The 24,582-nt window shown below is 36.8% G+C and overlaps 1 protein-coding gene across 1 annotated transcript; it reads left to right on the top strand.

Moving 5' to 3' along the window:
- Window positions 1-2,083: 2,083 nt before the first annotated feature.
- On the top strand, window positions 2,084-24,272 carry CHODL (chondrolectin). Its single transcript, XM_008520246.2, has 6 exons — window positions 2,084-2,565; window positions 13,170-13,479; window positions 13,617-13,774; window positions 17,455-17,541; window positions 19,427-19,529; window positions 22,858-24,272. Exons 1-6 carry the CDS (start codon window positions 2,487-2,489, stop codon window positions 22,940-22,942), a joined length of 822 nt encoding a protein of 273 aa, XP_008518468.1. The 5' UTR covers window positions 2,084-2,486; the 3' UTR covers window positions 22,943-24,272.
- Window positions 24,273-24,582: the final 310 nt, after the last annotated feature.

Consider the following 24,582-nt stretch of genomic DNA (forward strand, 5'->3'; position numbering starts at 1 on the left):
TAGCATAATTAGAAGGACCTACAACTAGACTATACAACTGTGTACTGGGGGGTTTTGGGGAGAAGAAGAAAAAAAAGATTGGCCAAAGATGTTAGCTCAGAGCCAATGTTATAAAAAAAAACTTAATGAATGTTTGTTTCAGTCCCTTAAATTCAAATAAGTTTATATTTTTTGAAAATGCTATTTGGTTGAAAATTTTTAATTTATATTTCCGACTATGCTATATGAAAAAAAATTACTTGAGAGACCCTGCCCCCACCCGCCTTGCTCTCCAAAGGAAATATCTAGTACCACTCATATTCTATTATTTAAGACTACTCAAAATATGCTCTCTGTTTAGTGATGATCCATCCAGATATTTTCTAGTGATGGAGAAATAGAAAAATCTGCTTTTGTCAGCCAGGTCCCTTAAAAACATCATATCTAAAGAGAATCTTTAATAATTTATTGTCCTAAGTCAAACAATGATTATAATAACTGCTGAACAGCCCTAGACAACCCGTACAGCCACCCTGAACTGATAGAATTCTAGCTAAAGACAAGAAACTATATTTTAGGAAATCTGTGAAACCAGATTGAGGAGAGTTCTTACCATAATTTGGATTTTCTGAAATACTAAAACCATTTGACTCCCCCTTGCCAATAATAGCTTCAAGAACTCGCTGGCTTTTTAGGCATCAGAGACATTTGGGACATTTAGGGGTCTATTGATATGTAGGAAATGATATCTAGTGCTTATGTTGTAATCCACTGGTATTCCTTCCCAAAGAGGAACCTTTTCAAGGCAACTCCCAGCCACGTGAATATCTGGGAGTAGCGTGGCATGAAAGGAAAAAGATGATGAAACTCACAAAATGCCTGCTCTCTACAAGATTTATTAATTGCCCATGGCCCTGCAATAAATTAATATTTTTAATAGTTATACAAGGAAAAATAAAGTGATAGACATTATAATTATTTTGAAATTCTACTTTCTTGAATAGGGTGTATTTAAGAATCTTTAAGTTCTTTCCAAGTGCTAAAATTTCTTATTCTGCAAGACTTACTGTAATTCCTTACTATAGCAGAACTGACTTTCCATTTTCAAGAAAACAGTCCAATATATGTTTAGAGTGTACTTATGGCTTATGAAAATCAAAGACGGAGGTGTTATAGGAAAGTGTACTACTCATTAAAACCAAAAAAATTTATTTTACAAGTCCTGGTGCATTTAAGGCAACGTAATGGCAAAATATCAATTCTACCGAAGTTCATTATGAGAGCATCCCCAGTGTTCCTATCATCAACTAGATTTAGGAGAAACTCTCATGAATTTCTTTCCAATACTCCAGGAAACTCTAGCATTCTTATGAACACTATTTTAATAAAGTGCTGGTAAAGTTGTGGAAAAGTGCCTTTGCAGGATTTAAAATGTTTTACTTCTAATGTAAACCCTAAGTCACCAATAAATGATTGCAAAGAAATACATGCATTTATATCCAGAAAATTCCCAAGTATTCAGAATATTTATTTTGTGTCGACGGTTTTTTTCTGGAGCTGCAAATACTGAGATTGGAATAATCAAGGAAACTGGGCTTCAAATATTCTCTTCAATTTGCTCCTGTGGCAATTTAACCAAACAACCTGCTTTGAAGTAATCTATTTGCAGAACCTAGGTGGGGAAAAACCTGCCACGTTATATAATTCACTGAGCAGGTTTTGGCTCCCACTCCGCCAATCCATCTTAAATAGTGGCTAGCGCTCTGCATCTAGCAATACATATGATCAAGCAATTTAGCATAAAAAGAGAAAGGCCTCACAGCTTGGCATCCCCGTGGATATTAATCTTTGAGAAAACCAAATGGATCCAACTTTTGCCAGAGTTTAATAGCAAAGCTGTGACATTTTACACAAATGAGTATCGAGTCTGTCGGCGAATGGAAAGAGGAGACTGGGAGGAGCGGAGAGGAGGAGGTGGGGCTGCTGACTGGATTATTTTCAAAGTGGCTCCAGTTTTTAAGGGAGGGGCCGGGATGCTCCACACAGCAGGAGAGACGAAGTAGTTAAAAATTATTACTAGCAAGGGGCTGGGACCTCGGGATGTGAGTATATAAGACGCGCCTCCAGCGCAGAGCTGCTGCTGCGGGAGCGCGTCTGGGGCGCACGGGCTCAGCCCCTCACTAGCCAGAGGCCGCGGAGAGGAGCAAAGGGGGCGGGTGGAATCCAAATCAGGGTTCCTTCTTCACCTCTCCAACAGACACGGATACTCCCACTTCTGTTCCTTCTCCCTAAACGCGCACCCCCCCGGGGCGTGCGCTCCAGCCCCTACGCCCGCGCGCGGCAGGAGCGCGCCCGGCGCCAGGTCCGGCCAAAGGCGATGCGTGTTGGGGACCCTGCAGCTGGGCTCGGGCGGAGAGAGTAGGGTCAGAGAGGAGGCGGGGAGGCTGCAGGGTTAGAGCAGAGGCCGCCTTCGCTCCATCAACACCTGCTGCTGCCGCTGCGCCGCGATGAGCCGCGTGGTCTCGCTGCTGCTGGGCGCCGCGCTGCTCTGCGGCCACGGAGCCTTCTGCCGTCGGGTGGTCAGCGGTGAGTCAGGGGGCCACTTGCCACCCGCCGAGCGGACGGGCCAGAGAGGGGACCATGGGGCGCCCAGGGTGAGGGAGGTGCGGGGCAGCTGTCCTGGGGATGGAGGCTCTTCCGGGGGGTTGGAAACCTGTGCGGAACAGGGGGCCAGGAGTAGGAAGAGTGGGGTGGTGGTGGAATGGATTGTATTCTGCTTTCTCCCGGCCGCCCAAAACACACACAGAGAAAAGTTGACATTTGGGGGAAGTGCTTGATTGAGTAGCTACAAAGCGAGCAGTACATCATGAGCGGTACAGCCTTTTCCCGGAGTGATTTCCACTTTCTTTGTAAGAGAGTTGGCTACTGGGCAGGGCTTGGCACCTGCAAAAGGGGTGGGGTACCGCGGAGGGAGAGGGAATCCAGAGACAGAGAGCCGCTGCAGAAATGCCACCCCCTGTTGGCCTAGCTCGACTTCTGTCCCCTCATCCTGTTCACTAGGATGATTTCTGAGACCAGACCTGTTCGCTGTGGGTCGCTCAGCCACCCCTGGGCACGCTGCCTTTGTTCTCAGGAGGGCTGACAAAGAACAGGGACTGGTCATTGTGCGTGAAATCTTTTCCTTTCATATCTCATTCCAAGTTGGGGACTTCTCAGGAAATGAAGTAGGTTGTGGTTGGGTTGAGGTGCATGTCATAGTGACTGCAGGCTCATGCACACAGTAGGTGCAGAGTTAGGTCTGTTGAGTAAGTGCAAAGAAATGCATCAGAATTGGCAATCTTGCTAGAGTTCTCTCTGATTTTTCTTTTCCTCGACTTTCACTGTCCTATTGTTGAGCAATTTATATTGCATTCACCCTCCCTTACTTTTTGGGAAGGTCTCTTAAAAAACATGAATGTTCTCAAAAGCCTAGGATGAATGAGTAGGCCATGAAAATTGAACATCACTTCCCTTATCGAAATCTCTTGCGATGCTCATTAAAGTGTTAAAATAAATATTTGTCGAATGTATGTAGGCATGTGTTTTAAGTGTGGGAAGTTTTTTTTCAGTGTAAAAAAGCACGAATTCCTTTTCCCATTTTGTGTATCTGTATAACAGGTGTCTCTAGAGGTAGAAATAGATGACAGATGACAGCAACTTAATCAGTAGTGAAGCCAGACCTTTGGAAACTGGCATATTAAGCTTAATTGTTACTGATCTTCCCCTTGGCAATATGTGATGTCCTACATCTTCAGAATATAATTCTTAAATGTGTAGTTATCAATCACTCTCCACTAACTTTTTGGCTCTCTGGGGACACTGGAATTAAATATATTGTGAAATGTCATTTGGATATGCGTGTTGCTTACATTTTGGGAGGAGGAAGAAAATCAGGCTGCTTGTAAAATGAAAATTTGATAGTATCAAATAAGAAGGTTACAGAAGCCATGACAATTAGGTTTCTTTCCTCCCTAATTTGGCTTGGAAGAGAAAGTTCACTCTGTAGACCTATCTGAATGTGTGAATTACATATCTGGCTGCCTTTGTGTTTATCGGAGTTATTCTTGCAGATGAATGAATAGTAGAGACCATGCTTTGAAGATAAGGTGTTTTTTCAACAGTAGAAACACTTCATTAACTTAGTATCCTTTTGGTATATTCTTGTTTATATGCCTTAAACTTTGCAAGGGAGGAAATGGATATCCAGAGTGAAAACTGAACTAAACATTGCTGATGAAAAGTTTATTTGTGTTCTTTTATTGCACAAATTGTTCCAAACCTTTTTCTGTATTTTCCTGTTAAGCATTTATAGGCATCTTGTAGGTGACATCTGGAAAATTTCTAATTAACTGAACATGATCTATTTAATTTAGCACAAATGATGATGTTTACTTGATATTAAAACAATTACTTCATTATGTTTTTCTTATGAGTAATTTAATTGTCTTTGGGCATAAAAATTCATATCGAAATTTAATCATTATAAATTGCTATGTGATTTTTATCCCTTGAAGCCTAATTTTTTTTTAAGGTATGTTTCAGCCACAATGGCATGAGTCGAGAGCAGTGTAAAGCCTGAAATTTTGGAAGCAGTAGGTCTGATGTCTGCCTTTTGGATGCTAAGTTTTGAGTGGCGCATCAACTTTTTTGTAGCACTGGGGACCATTTACCAAAATTCTGTACTCAAGCACCTGTTGACTGAATCAAGCTCTTTGGGGCCATTATTAGGAACATGCTCACAACATATGGAATATATTTTCTATTTATTAAATTTCAATACAACTATTTGTAATTTCTACATAGAACATCAAAATAACCACTTAACTCCCCAAAAAGACAGGAACTCATAAAATGATCATTTATGGAAATTCTCTTTATTTTACTGCATTAAAATAGTCAATAAGGTACTTTCCAATATTTTAAAATATATCACCCATTTCAAATTTGAGAGCACAGTTTACAAATGAAGTGAAGATATTTTCACAAGAAATAACATTTCAAACAACTTCATCATCATAATCTACCCCAGGAGATTTAATAGCATCTAGCAGTAATAAAAAAGTATTTTTTATAGGTTAGTGGCATTGCTTGTTTCGATACATGAATATGCAATAAAAATATGTAAGCATGAGGATAATCGTCAAAGAGTATTTTTGAATTTATGATTCTAGGTTGGGAATTATTTTTGGCATCTTAGACCTGTTCTGATTTGTTGCTGAACACAGGTATATAGAGAATATCTAAGGGGGCTGCAATCATGTAATTTTGTGAAGTGAATGGTACATAATGACACCTTCTTTAGGACAAAGGTAAGAGAATTTTGTTTATGGGGATAGAGACATATGAAAAAGAAGAGTTCAAAATTCAAGTCTCTAAGATGGGAGGATATGTTCGAAGAGTGTGTGAATATTTTTAAACACTTGAAGTGTTTTGAAGTAATGTGTTTCTCTTTTTTACTCTCTGTTTTTCTTTTTAGTGCACCCAGTAGTGATCTCTAATCTTTTTGTGCTGCAAAATGGGATTAAGTGTATTTCATGGTGCCTCCAAATTTCTGCAGAACACTTTAATATGTATGAATTTGAACTTATTAAAATTGGAAAACATTTTATTTAGGATACTGAGTGATTGAAACCTGTCTTTTTATCATGCAGATGCCACAGAATGTTGCAAAATCATGGGTGGTGACCAGTAGCTTGTAGAATAATGTAATGCAAGGGAGATACAAAAAAAAACTGCTGAGCGTGGCCCAGCCCACGGTACTCTTCCATGACATCATCAAAAGCATAAAGTGATGACAGTGCAGTTTTCAAAGATGCAATTACTCTAAGTATCTCTTGGGCAAGAAAAGAACAGATTAATCTTATTACTAGTCATTTAATAAACTACACATTTATCATAGCCATTATTCCTTAACTGCTGTTTTTCATCATTTTATGGTTTTGTTTTTATAACTCCTTTTCCCGAGGATGGTGATATGTATGACATTAACATTAGAAAAGAGACAGTGTTGTGTAAAGGGGTCCAGCTTGGAAATCCAGCTGACGTTCTCGCTAACAATTTTTATTTTTTACAACTGCCTTCTGTGCTGAGCACTTCGCACGCAGGTGGATGGATGTACACAACTGAATTTATGATTCTGCGTTGGGAATTACTTTTAGGATCTTAGGCCTGGACTGATTTGTTGCTGAACACAAATGTTTGACTGAGTTCGACCTGAAAACTTGACTAAAGTTATACTCCTTGTAGTTGGGAAAAGTTCAGTTTGGGCCTTGTTTGTTTTATTTGGAAAATCGAAGGGCTAGATAAAAAAAATCATTAAGGACATATATGGTCTGAAAATATGAGATAGCTGTTCTGATATTCATCTTGTGTCTAAATGTCCAGTAACAGAAAATCTACAATCTGCTAAGAAACAAATTCTAGATGCACAGCTCCTTGCATATATGAGCTACCCAGGAATCAATAACAGATCAATGCTAGTAATTAGAATATAGAAAACATGAATAGTGTATATATTCATCAATCCCTTTATTTATGAAATCTTTGACCTTAGAAAAACATTATATTTAAAATGTATCTGGAAGCTGCATAGAAATCTGGGTTAATACGTGTACTGCAGAGCCACACTCCCTCGTTTTAAACCCTGGCTGTATCACTTAGGAGCTGTGTGAATTTGGGGAAATTATTTAACTTTTCTAGGTCCCCCTTGACTCATGCGTTTTTGTTGTTATTGAGGAAGATTGGCCCTGAGCTACCATCTATGCCAATCTTCCTTGTCTTTGTATGTGAGATGCCACCAGAGCATGGCTTGATGAGTGGTGTGTAGGTCTGCACCCAGGATCCGGGCCCAGGAACTCCTGGCCACCAAAGTGGAACATATGAACTTAACTACTACGCCACCAGGCCAGCCCCTCCCCCTTGCCTCATTTTTATAAAGGGATGAGAGCACCTACGTCATGGCATTGTTGGAGGGATAAAAGGGGTTTGGAGACAGCTGTGATGGTTGGAGCATGCACAGGGGTGCACACCAAGAAGCTATGAGAGGGAGCTCAGCCTGGCAAGCCCTGTGCCTGGAGCTGAGGCCATCTGGAGAAAAACACAACTTTTTCTAGCTGAGCAGCCTATGTCACCAGGAGAGATCATCTTTTTCTGATTTACCCAAAGGCATGGATGGTACTTGCAATGAGGCCCTGCATGCTAAATTATCGATCAATGTCAGGCTATTATTACTATCATTATTTCTTTAAAACTCATAACTATTCTCACTTTTTAGGTAGCAAAGCTGAGACCAGGAAAGTTTAAGTCATGTCCTCACAGTTCAAGTGCTATAGCTCTGGGATTCCAAGCCAGGTCTTATTGATTGAATGCTTGAACTCTTAGCTCACACAGTTACTTGGTTTACAATTTATCTTTTAGACATTGATTTTAAATATTAGGATTTTAAAAAATTGAGTTTCACCCCCTTCTCAGAAAGCTTGTGGTTTTCTCAGCTGGAGAGATGGGCCTTGCAGCTGCCACTACCCTCCATAAAGTGACCCAGGACTGCAGTTTTTGTTTTGTGTATCAATGTAGGAAAATGGATTCTAGCACAATCTTAACAGTGTGCTATGCAATTAATTGCATTGTAGAATTTCTGTTGCAAAAATAAAGTTTATTATAGCAAAACATTTTTTATTAAAAAATTTCTTAAGAAGTTGGTGTAATATTGAACACGGAGAGCAGAACACTTCAGATCAATAGCATTCCCTTTCTTCTAGTTCAGAAGTGCAGGCATTGCTATCAGAGGTCATGTCACACTGTATATTGCAGTATCAGCATATTTATCAGTGTGATTTTGAGGGAAGTAAGAAAGAATTATGAAAAACAAATTATTTTGGGGGATTCTAGTAAAATCTCCAAAGTCCAGTCAATCTGGTTTTGGAAAGATTTTATTATGTAGATCCTCTTTTATACAAGTTTCTGTATCTTTGCAACTAAAGGTAGATCATAATTGAACAATAGGAATTCATAAAATATCTTCCATGTTTTACTTGAAAAATATGATATAAATTCAATACTTATTTTTATATGGATAATATATAATTATAGTGAAAGGTATAAGAAAAATGTTACTACTAAAATGTTACTAATGAGAACTCAACTATCAGAAAGTTAATAGTTATAAGCAAAGTCAAAACAAATCATAGATCCTTTCTATTCAGGAAGAAAAAGTAAACTGCCATCACGTTATTAGTTTGGCCTTGCAATTACATCATTGCCAAACCATTTAAAACTCTGCCAATATTTAGCTCTAAAGGAATTTTCATGACTAAGAGAGAAGACAAAACCATCTATTCGTGGAAATAGTAGCAGAATCTTAGCTGTGACGGTGATAGGAATGTTTATTTTAGTAGACAATACTGAGAATTATCTCTAAATAGAAGTCCGTGTGTCTGTATGTAGTTCTGTGCAATGTGTGTGTGTATGAAACCAATGGGTGTGGAATCCTAGGTGGAATTCTCTCTTATAAACAAGCCAACATTAAGATGTTTCTCACTCCAGATACTAGGTAACATTTAGTAAATCGTCAGACAGTATCAAGGTAGGCATATTGTAATGAAAACCTGTTATTTAGTTATTTGAATATGTATCGGAATGTTTTATGGGTAGTAGAACACTAAATGGAAGAGCAGATGTAGCAGATGGAAGTAAATGTAGATGATGGACGATTTTATCTGAATAGAACATTTAAAAGTAAGAGAAAAGGAAATTCTCCATGTGATTTCACAGAATGAGAGGAGGTAATCTTAATGGTTCTTTAGGAAAATTAGCCTTATGAAAGTGGGAAAGTTGCTTCCAGAAGATCCGTAATAATGGAACTTTTCTGGGAATTAGGGCACCATTTGTTTCCCAGCTGTTGGAGTTCCACTGCTATTGCGGCCAAATGGATCAGCTGAAATGGCGGTGAACAGTTCAATAGCTTCTTCTTTTGCTGATTTTGCTGTAACTTGGATCAAATTTGCACAATAAGATGAAAATCAGGAGTAAAATAAAATTGGATATAAAGAAATTCACAGTGTCAGCTTTAAGTGTTTATGTATATATACCATAAAAAACTGTGCCATGTGGCTATAATTTCCTGAAACTGCTTTGCTAGATCTGAACTGCTAGTGACTTTTCAGTTCAGACTCCGCGGACACAGCTGATATTCAATCAATACACTTTGGACTTAATGTCTATCTGTAGTTGGTAATTGGCTACTGTTCCTCCAAGAGTCCCCCTGCAGGGCAGCCACTACCCCCTCACCTAGGACCCTGGACCGCTCCATCATCCACAGCCAGAGAGAGTGTCAAGGCTGGCCATGATCCAGGGCCTGTGCAGTGTTACTTGTGAATTATTTTAAACATAATCCCTGTCTATGGATTTTTCTCTTATCCGTATTGTTATTTCTCTACAGACTCACATTTATCTACAGATTAACATTCCTAATACCGACTGGTGGTATTAGGAATTTCCACATGACACTTAAAGTTCTCTTATGCATGTAATTAGAAGTGCTGTCTTAATTTTATAAACAAGTTGATTCTCATTATTGTTTTTATATCCTCACTATGAATTTATTTTTAATATATCAGAGATAGTGAGCAGAGACTTTTAGAATGTAAATCATACCAGTGCATCTTCTGAATATGTGTCAGCTTTGGTACATGTATAATTTTTCCTCATTGAAACTTCTGGCTAATCTGCTTTTTTTTTTCCTTCTTAATTTTGGCTTCTTTTTCACATCTTGCAAAACAATCTTGTTGGACAAGTTTAATATCTGAAGGTGCTGGAATCAAATCCAAGTCTGGGAGTTCTTGGAGTGAAAAACTGAACAAGTTGAAAATTCAAGGGAATGCACTTGATATATTTTGAGACTTAGAAGTATATAAAGGATGTAGAAGATTAAATTGGAAACAGAACTTGCTTTAAAAATACAAGCATAAAAATCCCTAGGCTTGGGGCTGGCCCAGTGGCTCAGTGGTTAAGTTCGCACGTTCCGCTTCTCGGCAGCCCGGGGTTTGCCTGTTTGCATCCTGGGTGTGGATATGGGATCGCTTGGCAAGCCATGCTGTGGTAGGCATCCCACGTATAAAGTGGAGGAAGATGGGCACGGATGTTAGCTCAGGGCCAGTCTTCTTCAGAAAAAGAGGAGGATTGGTGGCAGATGTTAGCTCAGGGCTAATCTTCCTCAAAAAAAAAAAAAAAATCACTAGGCTTAATGACGTTGTTAGAATATTACCAGGAACAACCATTTTAAACAATGAAGTCATCACAAACCCTAGTAAGAAATTAGGAGAAATTTTTAAAAGTAATGATTGTATTAGAATCAACCCTTGGGATTTCCATCATCATCTCTCAAAGATTATTTCACACTGATTTGTCCTCTTGAAGTCTCTTTGATCCCGTTGCCTGTGATCATTCATACTAACTTGATACTTTTCATTAACTATTAGTTGGGGCAGTCTGCTAACTTGTTCTTATTTTTTCAGCATGTTGCTCCTGGGTCCAGATCACAGTTAATGAGACAGAGAGGACCACTGGCTGTCTTGCTTGCAGTACTGGAACCACTATTATATTAGTTGTCTGTTCTCAGCTTGTGTCAAGATATCGAATGCCTATCACCCCAACACTGTTGTGAGGTTAATGGTTTCCACTGATTTCTGCTCCCTCCTGCCTCTGAGTGTGATCATAGGTCATTAATTGCTGATTCTGGGGGAGAATAGATGTGATACTGACATTGGCTCAGTGTGATACACTGTAATTAAGAGTATAAAGCTTGAATGCTTTATTTTTTGGCCAGTGTTAAGTACAATAACACCCCCAGCTCTCCACTACTGACAGATTTTCTTGATGGGCTTCAAAATTAAATGCATAGTGAAAAACCGTTCAATCCCAACAGGAATGATTTTCATGCAGATGAATCTTAAGAAAGCAGTAAAGCTACACCTTAATTTCTTAGCATAAAGTAAGTTGATTTAATTTTATATAAAATACTTGATAGTCTGTTTTCCAAGGCCAAATCTAAACTGAAATCAGAAAAAGACTAAGAAAGTAGTGTAGGCTAGGGGTAGCAGGTTGGGGATAAGGAATAGTGACAGGCAGGCTCTGTGTCTCTTTTTAAAGTTGACAGCAGAGATCAGAGGTGAACAAAAGAAGCTAATGAAAAATAAAACAAAAAGCATGACCATTCTGGAAGCTGTCTCTAAAATCTTAGAATACATGTTTGTTGGTAAAAATGGGAAAGTGTAAACGATAGAACAATAGGACTTCCATTGCCCATAGAGTTAGCTAAATCCTATACGCTGTGTGATATTCTTGTTATATGTATGGCTTTAGTATGGCCTCATCCATATTTGAAGTTATGTTACTAAGTAATTAGGACAAATCATTCTGCTTAAATGCAGAGGCGTATGAAATTCAATTTTGAGAGATTTTTTATCAAACTTTTGTTGCCTATGTATTTAAGTTTTCATAGATTTTGTTAGAGCAGAAGTAAATTAGTGACGTCACAACAATGAAGTTTGATAATAAGGTAATATTCCATTAAGAGGTCTCAAGAATTATTTTAAGCATCATTTGTGGTTCTGGCTAATATCTTAGAACAAATTTATTTTATATATAAACATATATATATGCATATGTATAGTGACTTTTAAAATGGTTTACAGACATCAGGATAAGTGGTTAAACTGACTGTTGTAATATAAAAACCTTTAAATATAAGTATAAATAAAAAGTTATGTTTTAAATTTCCCTTCCAAATTCTGAATATTCTATTTATTTGTTCTTAGATTTTGGACATTTTGTTGGCCCCAATCTTTATTCCTAAATAAATATGCAATAAAACCACCAGTAGTTAAGGTTAACTTAAGGGAAAGGTAAAGTTAAGTGAATTTGGATTGAAATTTAATGAAATTCTGAACGAGGGAAAGTTCAAAAGAAACGCAATGTTACTACTTTGAAACTCATAAAGGAATTAATTTCAACTAGTGTAAAAGAACATTTTTTAGCTTAAATTTGAAGAATTCCTTTTTATTTAATATGTGTTTAATATGTAAGTGGCGACTCTAAAGCTGAAAAATAATTTATTTTCAAGTCCACTAAATATTTACCACCTAATCTATTTTTAGCTAATCATTTAACTTTCTTTGAAAGACAGGTTTAGTCAAATTTCAGCTTACCCTGATCTCTAGCCACATGATCAGAAATTGACAAGAATGAACGATTGATGAGATTTTGCTAGTTCCTTTACTTCATGATGTATTGCTTCTAACTGTTCCCTAAGCCATCGATTTTTTTTTCACATTTAAAATGTGTCCTTTGTTTGTTTGTTTTGAGTTCTTGATTCTCTAAGTTCAAATTTGGGAGATTTTATTTGAAATTTATGACTCATCTGAGATGTCTGTGTAAAAAGAGAGAAGACATTGACTGAGAGATTGGAGCTCATACACGATACGTATATTGATTTTTTTAACTTTAGTTATTTATTTTTTTTTGAGAAAGATTAGCCCTGAGGTAACATCTGCCACCAATCCTCCTCTTTTTGCTGAGGAAGATTGGCCCTGAGCTAACATCCTTGCCCATCTTCCTCCACTTTATATGTGGGACACCTGTCACAGTGTGGTTTGATAAGTGGTGTGTAGGTCCACACCCGGGATCTGAACCAGCAAACCCCAGGCTGCCGGAGGAGAATGTGTGAACTTAACCACTGTGCCACAGGGCTGGCCCTGACTTTACTTGTTTTGCTAACTAAATTTGTGACTTATTCTTTTTATTTCATAATCTTGATCTTTTAGCTCCTTTGACTGTATATGTACCTGAAATTTCTTTAGCTACTTTCACTTGCTATGGTAATCAGTTTATAAAATCTAAGCTGGAAGAATTATGACTTCCCTTAACAAAAATTTCCTTGAAGTACTATGTTTAAAATATTCTTGTAAGTTAGTAGAGAATCAATTTGTTTTTATAAATTGAAAATGATAATCTAGAAAATAAACTTTACACAATGATTCAATGCAAGAAGCATTCTTGGTAGAATGTTTCCTGTTTTGATTGGTTCTTTGATCTTAATTCATAGTAGCACTATGATTATAGTTCAAATAATCAATACATGGGCATCTTTTTTGCAGGCCAAAAGGTGTGTTTTGCTGACTTGAAGCATCCCTGCTACAAAATGGCCTACTTCCATGAACTGTCCAGCCGAGTGAGCTTTCAGGAGGCACGTCTGGCTTGTGAGAGTGAGGGGGGAGCCCTTCTCAGCCTTGAGAATCAAACAGAACAGAAGCTAATAGAAAGCATGTTGCAAAACCTGACAAAACCAGGAACAGGGATCTCTGATGGTGATTTCTGGATCGGGCTTTGGAGAAATGGAGAAGGGCAAGCATCCGGTGGCTGCCCAGATCTCTACCAATGGTCTGATGGAAGCAGTTCCCAGTACCGGTGAGTAGGGATCCTGAGAGGTTGAATGTGTCCTGGGGGACTCAAAAGGTGAAGGGAGATTTCTGTTACCTGTAGAGGATGTCAGAACAGAATGGGGAAAGTCACTTAGAAGTGTTCCTCTTGCTCCGTATTTGCAGAAACTGGTATACCGATGAACCTTCCTGTGGGAGTGAAAAGTGTGTTGTGATGTATCATCAACCGACAGCCAATCCTGGCCTTGGCGGGCCCTACCTTTACCAGTGGAATGACGACAGGTGCAACATGAAGCACAATTACATCTGCAAGTATGAACCAGGTAGAAGTATTATAAGTCGGGATAGCAGATTTTGTGCGTATTTGCTTACATTAAATTTTATCTTTACGTTTTACTCTCTTTGGCTCTTGTTATTTTTCTGTATGAAACATGGAGTTACTTTGCAGCATGTCAGTCACTCGGTGTCCTGAAGCGCATCACATGCTATAGAGCAAACTGCCCAATGAGTTAGATAGAAGGGAATAACTAGAAACATCTGGAGAGGTGTCTTTAAGAGAAAACCAGTATTTCTAATATTAAGGCCAAATTGTGTTTTTGTAAACAGATTTATGAAGAGTAAATATCTATTTTAAAATAGTTTAAACTTTTAGTAAAGTGTGTGTGAAGTAGGTACAAGTCACCAAAGCACCTATAGATTTACACATCTGATCAATAGTTCTTTAGATGATTATCTGGGGAATTTAAGGGAACAAAGCAACATTCTCTGGGACACTGGCTTATCATTTCGTGGCATGATATTTGGCATGTGCCCCTCAGTGAAAGTCAGGCTGGTCAAAACTCATTGAACCATAGTTGAAAGAAAATGGGGGGATGTGCCACGTTCTTCCTATGATCCTCTATGATCCTATGATCCTTTGAAATATGCCTCTTTAATTAGCTTTTGTTTGAAGTCTCCAGCTTCTTGCCATATGCAGAAAATGGGAAGACAGCATTGACCTGAGTTACACCAGCATGATTTTCTGTTGAAAATAGTAAATTTGAATTACTCTGAAGAAGACAACTCAGCTGAATTGATATTTGACCAAAAGAGAGGTTAATCAAAACTATGTAAACTCATTTTTGTAATCATCTAAGAAAGTCAAATTAGATACTTAGGCTTTGAGGATTTTTGCTGTTTTTCTCCTCCTCAGTGTTTGGAAGTGTTGTTTTAACTCTTCCAAGGGCTGACTTTTTGACCTCATAACATATTTTCTCAGAAGGCAATTATAATCAAGTACTGCTATTTCCATTATTCTCTTGAAACTAAATGATGCCTTTTCTCATAAGCTATAAAGCACAAGGGATTATTTGGATTAAATTTACCCTTCCTTGTGTTTATCCTGCTCTTGAGTATATTAGCCAACTTTCTGTATCCCTGGTGAGTTTATTCTTTAAACCCCTTGGTTACTAAATCCATCATTACCCTCCTGGAAGCCTTTGCAAAGCCAAATCTGTGTTCTGTGCAAAGCTAAATGTACTTATGTTCTTTGTCTTTATTTTTTTCTTGGAAAAATATGAAGTTGAAATTCTTTGATATTTTAAATTTATGACACTATGAGCTTAAAACTATTGAATGAAAGAGTAAATTGTAAAGTATTCTTAACATAATACTGTCTTCTCCTTTCTGTGATCTTTTAGGTGAACTATTTGACCCTTTGAACATTTGCTTTATTTTATTTTGCATTCATACTTACCACATTATTCAGGATGCTATCAACCCCAGAATCTTTACTTAAGCAATCTAGGTTTATGTTATTCATGGAAGAGCATTTAAAACATAAAAGTATTTTTTTTTTATCTTCCATATTCTACATAACTCTTCGAATAATCTGTACTTGGTGAATAAGATTCTTCTATGTATTTATTGTTTTGTAGCATATGCACAGTATTTTTTTTTAAAGATTTTATTTTTTTCCTTTTTCTCCCCAAAGCCCCCCAGTACATAGTTGTATATTCTTCACTGTGGGTCCTTCTAGTTGTGGCATGTGGGACGCTGCCTCAGCGTGGCTTGATGAGCAGTGCCATGTCCGCGCCCAGGATTCGAACCAACGAAACACTGGGCCGCCTGCAGTGGAGCATGAGAACTTAACCACTCGGCCACGGGGCCAGCCCCAGCATATGCACAGTTTTATAGTTGGCCTTATTAATGTGCTTAGATTTTTTTATTCTTTTCTTTAAATATTTTCACCTTTAACTATTTATTTTCTATTTAGTTAACCTTCCCTGAGCTTCATGTTTTCTTAGTGAAGGCTGTTGGTTTGATTACATTCCTTGCTTATATAGTCATCTCCTTTTTAGCTCTGAGTGGTTAGCTTTTTAGTGGTGAAGGGGTTGGGGATTAAGCAGGGGAACTAATTAAAATTTACAAATTATAACACTACTTATTTTGAACTTTATTCTCCAACTGTGCGAGAATTACTGTGTGCTTTGAACTTAGTCTTCTTTCTGCTTCTATATACCGTCTAATAGCAATGGCCAATGATATCCAAAGTAGCAGGAAATGGACTAGCTATGCAGAAACTGAAAAATTCACTCCTGAGTTTTCTAACTCTCTTATCCACCATTTTTTGTTACTGTTCTACAAACTACATATCTATTCTTTGGGTCTACCAAAGTTATCCTGAGACATTTTTATGGGGATACTTCTGAATCTAATTTTTGTATTTATTAAAATTGCATTTTGTACTCTTATTCTTAGACATTAAAAAGACTGTGTATGGGACTATGTTTTCTAAAATTTTGTTACTTAATCAGTAATTACATTAATTTTAAGTTTATTAAGATTATTTTAAAAATAGCCAGTTCTATGTTGATAAATTGCATAATATCTGTATTGTTTGTTTAGCAAATACCAGTTGAGCACCTATGGGATTAGAGTGCCTAAATTCTGTAGAAGAATGAGTATAGGGTAGGACTGTATTGAAACCAGAGGAGGCTATTATCAGGTAAAATATGTGTACAAGAATAAATATTATCATAGGATGGTATATGAACTTAACATAAACTTCCAATGAATAGAGACCATGTGGCCAAATTAGAGTAGTAAACATTACATTGAAATGATTTAATATTCTAAAACTAATATAAAATGCTGCATGTGATTTTTCTTTTGCATCCATTGACAAAAATAAACAGAGAATTATGTTTTTGGAACAAATGAAAACAAATTTACCAGATATTTTCTTACTAGTTCCATTTACTTTCACCAAACTATTAATTTAGCAAACAGTGCCCTAGGAAAAAAATTAGGTGACAGAGCAGTACCAGATCATCGTAAGAAATTTCAACATTTTTTAAGTGCATGGCAATTAAGGAGATCTCATCTCATAAAACCAGGGAAAGAAACAATTTGCATGCCTTAATTTGCAATTATTTTTTAAAGAAATAGACACTATTAAACAGCAAATCTAAGGATGATGTTGGTTGTATAGGACAGAAATGTGCTTCAGAACATTCCTACTTGAATCATCAATTCCAGATGCAATCCACATACCGTCATCTGCTGATGATTATTGAGAGGAGAAACCTGAGTATTACACTGATATTAGTATAGGAGTCATCTTTACTTGTTTTTGAATTGCAATTAGTGTCTCACATTCTTATGCTCACCAATTCTTTCTTATCTTTACCTAGCTTTGTGCCTGGTTTGTCATTATAACCTGTAGCAGGCTGTCATCATCATAGACATTCCGTTGATGGCTAAATGCAGTTTGGGGAAGCAGAGATTCACCAAGTGGATTCAAGTTGCGAGGATTCACCAAGTGGATCCTTTATTCAAAGATAATTAAATGTTGACTTTATAGTTAGATAATGTCATGTGAATTTAAATTCAAAATATAACTTTTAGCTGTAAATGTTCAGAAATCAAAACTCTGATGTTTATATTGTTTTATAATAAACTTATTTTCATCTATATTTCTATTTCTCTTATTATATATGAAACCTGTTCTTACTATTTGTAGAGATTAATCCAACAGCTCCTGCAGAAAAGACATACTTTACAAACCAACCAGGAGACGCCCATCAAAATGTGGTTGTTACTGAAGCAGGTAATTAGCTCACATGTTTTTAACTCCTTTGTCAAGAGCAGAAACTGTGCTTTTAAAGTTTGCTTCATGTTGGTCTCAACTTTTCTTGTAGCTTGGCGAAGTGGTGCACTAAATATGAGCCTATGGAAATTCACTTTTGAATTAGATTAGAACAAATGATGCTAAGCTAGTTTTTGAATAGAAAAACTTCTTGTTTTCTTCCAATTTTCACTTAAAGTGGATGTATCTCGTACTAAACTAACTGACCCACATGAAAACCTGGATCCAGAGGGAACTTGCCCGACAAGATGTAGGTGTTATGGTGGAAACTGGCACATTCAGTGGGCTGCAAACAGTGGTGTGCTGGAAAACGTTGAGGGATTGGCTGGGTGGGGTGGATATAAAATAAAAAGCCTAATTTGTAGCCCTCGTGGTTTTCCATGTTGTAAATAAAAAATTCTGGCCAATTTCAAGCTACCAAAGTGGCATCACTGAATAGCAGCTTGAGAAGAACGCATGCAATGGACTCCAAAGCCAACTGCCTCCAGCACACCACTGTCTGCAAAAGACGCACAATGCCATCCCAATGCAAACTGCACGTTAGTCAGAAACTGCTCTTAGTGTCAGTTAAGGACTCGTTTTAGCATGACTCTATTCCAATTGGACAGAAATATTTATTTATTCTAGTTGTTTTGTGAAGATTGAGCCAAAGACCCAAAGTCTCCAAATCTTACCACAGGTCATCCAAAATCCATGAAAGAGTAGGAAATACTTCTCTATTTCTTTACATTAAATAAAGGGATCATGGTGGTGTTTTGAAAAGGAAAGGATGTATTTCCTGAATCCTTAAACTTCTTAAAATCAACTGTTGAAAGCTCAAGAGTGGGTGAAAGCATAGCAAATTATCCCCAAAATACCCCATCACTGGGCCTCAGTTAATGTATCTTCTTCTGTTAACAAAGGCAGTGATGCGCAGTTAAATGTGTTGTTTGATCTAAATCTAGTGTACTTTGACCAGAATTATTTAGATTAATAATGATGACAGCTTTCAATTTGCTAACTACATGCATAGTTTTTCAGTTTTGCTTTTCTTGAGTGGACATGATATTAAATCTTAGTACTTTCCACTTTTCAGGCACCTGGCTTTTGAAACCATTCAGAACATCTAAACCTACTTAAAGATATCTGTAAAAATTATATCAGGAATATTTTCCCTCTTATGACATTGAAAAAATGTTTAATAAAGTCATTTTAAGCTGTGTGGGACTTCAGTGTGGCAGTTTTTATCTTACCAAGACTACCTAATGTTATCTAGTATGATGGAACAGGATTAAAAAGTGATTCATTTTAGAATTTGATTAAGATAAAGTCTTTACGCCTCTGGAGTCTTGTGTCTGTGGGTTCTGATTGTATCATCAGTTAATATTTACATATTTTGGTTTAGTCCCAGAGAGTCTTGCATATTATTATGGCACTGAGCTTGTTGGTTAGGATAATTACATATCTAATAAATTGAGAATTATTTTAACAATGATTGTTATTCTTTAATAATCAGTGCTTGTTTCTATAAGTAATAACTGAGAACAATTAATGATGTAAGATAGCTAAGATTATTAATATGTTGTGAAAACTAAACCCCAACTGAATTGCAGATATGAAAATAGTTCTGGAAATATGGACATTGAATTGAGCATGGCTACCAATACAGTATGATTTTGTCTTTCATTTTTACCAAATAGGAATATTTCGTTAGATTATTCAGTATTTTGGGAAGAACTTTGCTTGGAATCTATTTATTAACAATAATTCTATTTTATCTTAAACTTTTGGAAAATTTTTATATAACTTTGGTGTTAGAGTCCTGCCTCAACTACCTTTTTACACTAAGATTGTTTTACTTTTGCAGGCATAATTCCCAATCTAATTTATGTTGTTATACCAACGATCCCGCTGCTCTTATTGATACTGGTTGCTTTTGGAACCTGCTGTTTCCAGATGGTACATAAAAGGTAAATAATTCATATAGGTAGAGAAAACTTGCAAAATTTTAAGTGGGTTTTCAGAACTCTTTTAAAAATATTTCATAAAATTCTATTGAAATTATACATAATTTTTATAAAAATATATTTTGTTAAAAATTATATTTTTAAATTGCCTTAAGAACGTTCTGATTTTCATGATGGGCAACACAAACCCATCGTATGCAAACTAATGAGATACACCTTGGTTATAAGATTCATGCATTATCTCGTTTAATCCTCATAAGCCGTATGAACTAGGTACCCTTATGTTTCTGTTTTTCAGTTGAGAAAATGATGGCTTAGATGGGTTACACAACTTGCCTTGGGTCTCATAGCTAGTGTGTGTGGTGGATCTGAAAGTTGAATGCTTGTAAGCTTAGAACTATCCAACTATCCCACACTGTCTCTTTTTTATTATGTATAAGCATTAATGCTACACCTTTCAATCTTGACCCCAAGTTGTTCACGAGACTTGATTTTTGTAGGTGTACTTTGTCATCGCTTTTCAAAATTTCAAGTCATAAGCTTCTGTTTCATTTCAAAAGGATCTTTTAAGTATAGGAAGTAAAGTACAGAGGTAAAAATAGGTCACTTTTTAGTAGGCATCTTGAAATAAAATGATATATCTTAGCAGTGAGATTCTTGACAGCATTCTTTTATATCTGTTTACCCATACCCCTCAATTAGAAGTGAAATTTTTCCATGTGTGTCAATTTGTCAATGTAATCAATTAATATATGAAATATAAGTGAGTATCGAAGAAAAGAAAGACTTGAGTTTAAATAAGAGTATGTTTGCTAGAATGAACTAGACATCTTTAGCTAGAATAAATAGATATCTTTGTCAAAATGTTTCAAATAAAAATTGATCAAGAGAATGCCTCCATCAGGGAAGGACCTGCAAATAAGTCATTTTTCTCTTTTTTTACCTCATCTTCTTCTTTTCCTGAAATAAACCCTAAAGGCTCTACTAAGTACAAAAACTCCAGAGAAAAATTAAATAAATATAAAGTCTAAATGATTCACATAAATTTTTAAAAAGATGCAACCTGTGATTTACTGGCTGTTTAAATAAGACATTTTGGGGGCTGGCCCGGTGGCGCAGTGGTTAAGTTTGCACGTTCCGCTTCTCGGCGGCCTGGGGTTCACCAATTTGGATCCTGGGTGCGGACATGGCACCACTTGGCAAAAGCCATGCTGTGGTAGGGGGTCCCACATATAAAGTGGAGGAAGATAGGCATGGATGTTAGCTCAGGGCCAGTCTTCCTCAGCAAAAAGAGGAGTATTGGCAGTAGTTAGCTCAGGACTAATCTTACTCAAAAAGAAAAAAGACATTTTGAATAATGATAAATAAAGCCTAACAAATTAAAACTACATTTTGTGTCCTCTTGGCTTTCCAATACATATGTGAAACACAGTTGAAATTGCTTTTCAATATTTTGTGTAGAATAAAGATAATAGTAAATATCTAGTTTCTTCCGTTAATTCCCAAGAGTGTAGATGGAAAGATGATTTATCATTGTGAAAAGTGGTGAAGTGGAGGGAAGATTTGATATAAATCCCCCCATAATCCAGTCAATCTGTTGAGGTAAAGCCAGAAATAACAAATCAGCTTGAAAATATGACTTGAAAAATATTATGCAGACATTCACATTTCTAAACTAAAAACTGTCAAAAGTGCTGGTAACTAAATTTTCTCTAAAGTTTATTCTCCTTCTTCCAAATAGTGTCTTATTGTGGAGATTCTATTCATTCAAAAATCTTCCAGGTTTTTAAACCTTGAAGATCTGTGGAGTTTTCACTTGTTTGAAATCTCAGAGTGAGAAAATAAACCTAAATAGAGTAGCTCCCAAAGCTGAAATTAGCTGTAGTGCTTAATTCGTTCCTTCTTAGATCCTCTCCTTTTCCTTTCTTCCAGGAAAGCAAGGAGAAACTTCATCAAAGACTCAACTCCATTATCATATGACTGCCTTGCAGAAAGTTTAAATTCCAGTCTGGTACACATGATGGTTTCTATCCTTCCATGTTACGTTCAAAATAATAACTCTCGTTTCCTTAACTGGCAGTAACTCTTAAATTAAATACTAATGCTACCCAAAAGTCACATTAATAACTTAACCACTTTTTTCACCATTTAAAAAAATTCCATGTGTTCCCATAAACTTTTCTTGACTTCTTCTCTGTTCATATTAGATGACTTCATAGATAAAGATGTGTTGGTCTTATTTATTTAGATACAGACCTCCAAAACATAAAATTTGGACATAATATTTTATGTCCAAATTCACAGTTAAATTAAAGTCACTTAAGTAATGTTGTAAAGCTGCGTTGCTCAGGCTTGTTTAGGAAGACTTCTTTTCTCTCTTTGGTGGAGTTCTGCAATGCCTGGTAGACTGAGAGTGAGTAGAATGGGGTGGAGGGCATGCCTGTGGGGCTGGGAGGGGGTGCCTGGAGGAGGAAGGAAGTACAGAACACAATAAACGGGGACAGGAAGTGGCTAGTGATCTAGGTGAGGGTTCATTCTCAGAAAACTAGACCGAAAAGAGTCTAGATGTTGATAAGTATTCTGGTAGAGGATGACCTGGGTACACTCAGGAACAGGCACTTTTGGGGGAGCCCGAGAAGTGGCCATTTTATGGGAAGACAGTTAGAAGACAGCCCAGCCAAGGCACAGGCTGGAAATGTGGGTCCAAATTCTACATCTGACAAGTAGTAAAGTCCAGTCTCAGATCTAGAGGAACTCAGACACTCCTAAATTGTCAAGGCCTGAATCTGCTTTATGCTACATTGGTTTCTGAGACTGAAGCGAAATTCAACTTTCAGGGATTAAGTGACAACTCTAGGACAGGAAGACTGATGGGACGAGGGGAACAGGAAGATCCTTATACTTCGGAAAAAATCACTATTTTGATGACTTAGCATTAAATATAGCATATATGAGTGGCAGAATATACACAAAGCAGAATTTCAAAAATCATTGATCAAAGAAAAATGAAGATTTATTGGTGATTCCAATGAAAATTTGTGGTATTGCGTCCAACATGTTTGTGTGTGTGTGTGTGTGTCTATGTCTAATTCTAAACTGTGAAGATTCAGAGAAAGATCTATTTTAGTTTTCTCATTATTTCATATGAACCATTTACCATCTTCATATACTGGAATAATCTAGCATTTTTTGTAGGAAAGAAAAAATATGCTGGTGAGCAAAGAAGGACCCTGTTATAATAAGGGTCTGAAATATCTCCATTTGGACCAAGACATGCCCCATTTGACAAGAAGTCTCAGCCACTGAACTTACTTCTTCTTATGTTTTTCAGTAAAGGAAGAACAAAAACTAGCCCAACTCAGTCCACACTGTGGATTTCAAAAAGCAGCAGAAAAGAAAGCGGCATGGAAGTATAATAATTCATTGACTTGGCTCCAGAAAAGAAAATAGAGTTTTATAATTCTGGATCTGTATAAGGAATGGCATCAGAACCTTAGCTTGGAATGGCTTGAAATCTCAAAGGATCTGCAAGATGAACTGTAAGCTCCCCCTTGAGGCAATTATCAAAATAATTTTTATATGTTTATTCTTTCATTTACAAAATATGCTGTGCTAATAATGGAGTGAGACATGCTTATTTTGCTAAAGGATGCACCAAAACTTCAAGCAAATGGAATGGACCATGCAGATAAAATTGCCATCACCAGATCAGAAGTATGGGTGTTGGAAGCAGTTATTTTTGTTTCTTTCACCTTTCATAAATTGTAATCTTGTTAATGTAATGTAAATTGCATTGAAATTTACAGTTGTGCAAAAATATTTTACCTTTGCATAAGTGTTTGATAAAAATGTACTGTTCTAATATTTATTTTTATGGTGTTTCATTTTTCAATACATGCTCTTTTGATTAAAGAAATGATCGCTGTTGTCAACTGAATTCAAACACATAAACATATAACCATAGATGGAGTTTCTTTTCTAGAAATGGTCATCTTCTTTCAGTTTCTCTGCTTTTGGTGAGACTACATTTAAGAAATCTCTTCAGAAATAAGATGCTAGTTCATTAACTGTCGTATAAATATACTCGAATATTTTACTTAGAGGCAAGAATTGTCTAATTTCAATTGTGCAAGACATGTGCCTTACGATTATTTTTAATTTAAAATTCAACAGATTTTGTAATAAAGTAACTTTGTTAGTAGCTGTATAAACAATACTACACTCAATCTAGAACAAAAGAAGTGGCATAGACAATATAAACCATTTGTCTTCACATGTTGCCTATATAATCACTCTCTGAGGGTTCTGGAATCAATTTGGTCCCTCCTTTGCCCACAAAACAAAGTGGCTGTTTGGTATCTGGGATTGACCCTGGAGGCAGATAGCTGCCAAATTTGCCTAAAGTTTTTTCTAGCTATGTTTAGCCTCTATTAGCATATAAAGGGGATTTACAGTTGGGACAGGTGAGTGGTCACCATCAGTGTGGAGGTGAGCATAGCACACTGACATTTCAACACGGAAGGAAACTATGTATTAGTGTGGAAGTGGGTTGGAGGGCATCAGTGATCTATGTTCCTTGATGAGGGTTTGGCTGGGAGAGTAAACTGGGGCTCCTCTCTGTCTTATCTCCTGGTTTCTTCAATGCTTATGGCTCCTTATTCTCAAGAGAGAGTTGTAACTATCTGGTTTTCAAATGTCCCTGTGCTCCTTTTAACTCAATAAAAAGTTCTTGTTTCTGAAGAATGATTATTTGTGTTGTCTAAGTCTTTTAAGTAAACAAAATACAGATATGTTTGCATCAATACATGAAGATGAAAACTGATTACTATTTAAGTGTGTTAAGAATGGAAGCTATGGTTAGAGAGCATTTTAAACCTCATCTTTTCCCTGTCCTTTTCAGTTAGATAATAAAGTGCTTTCATTAAGGCAATTCACCACTAGAGCTGACAGGCTAGACTAAGAGGCAAATAGAAATTGTTGGGCATTGGCCCCTTTCAGCTGCTTAGAGACTGAGAGAATGGGCAGCTGCATTCTGAGCTTAGATCTGCCCACTTTT

This window comes from Equus przewalskii, chromosome 27 (genome assembly GCF_037783145.1).
Source record: "Equus przewalskii isolate Varuska chromosome 27, EquPr2, whole genome shotgun sequence".
NCBI classification, from domain to species: Eukaryota; Metazoa; Chordata; class Mammalia; order Perissodactyla; family Equidae; genus Equus; species Equus przewalskii.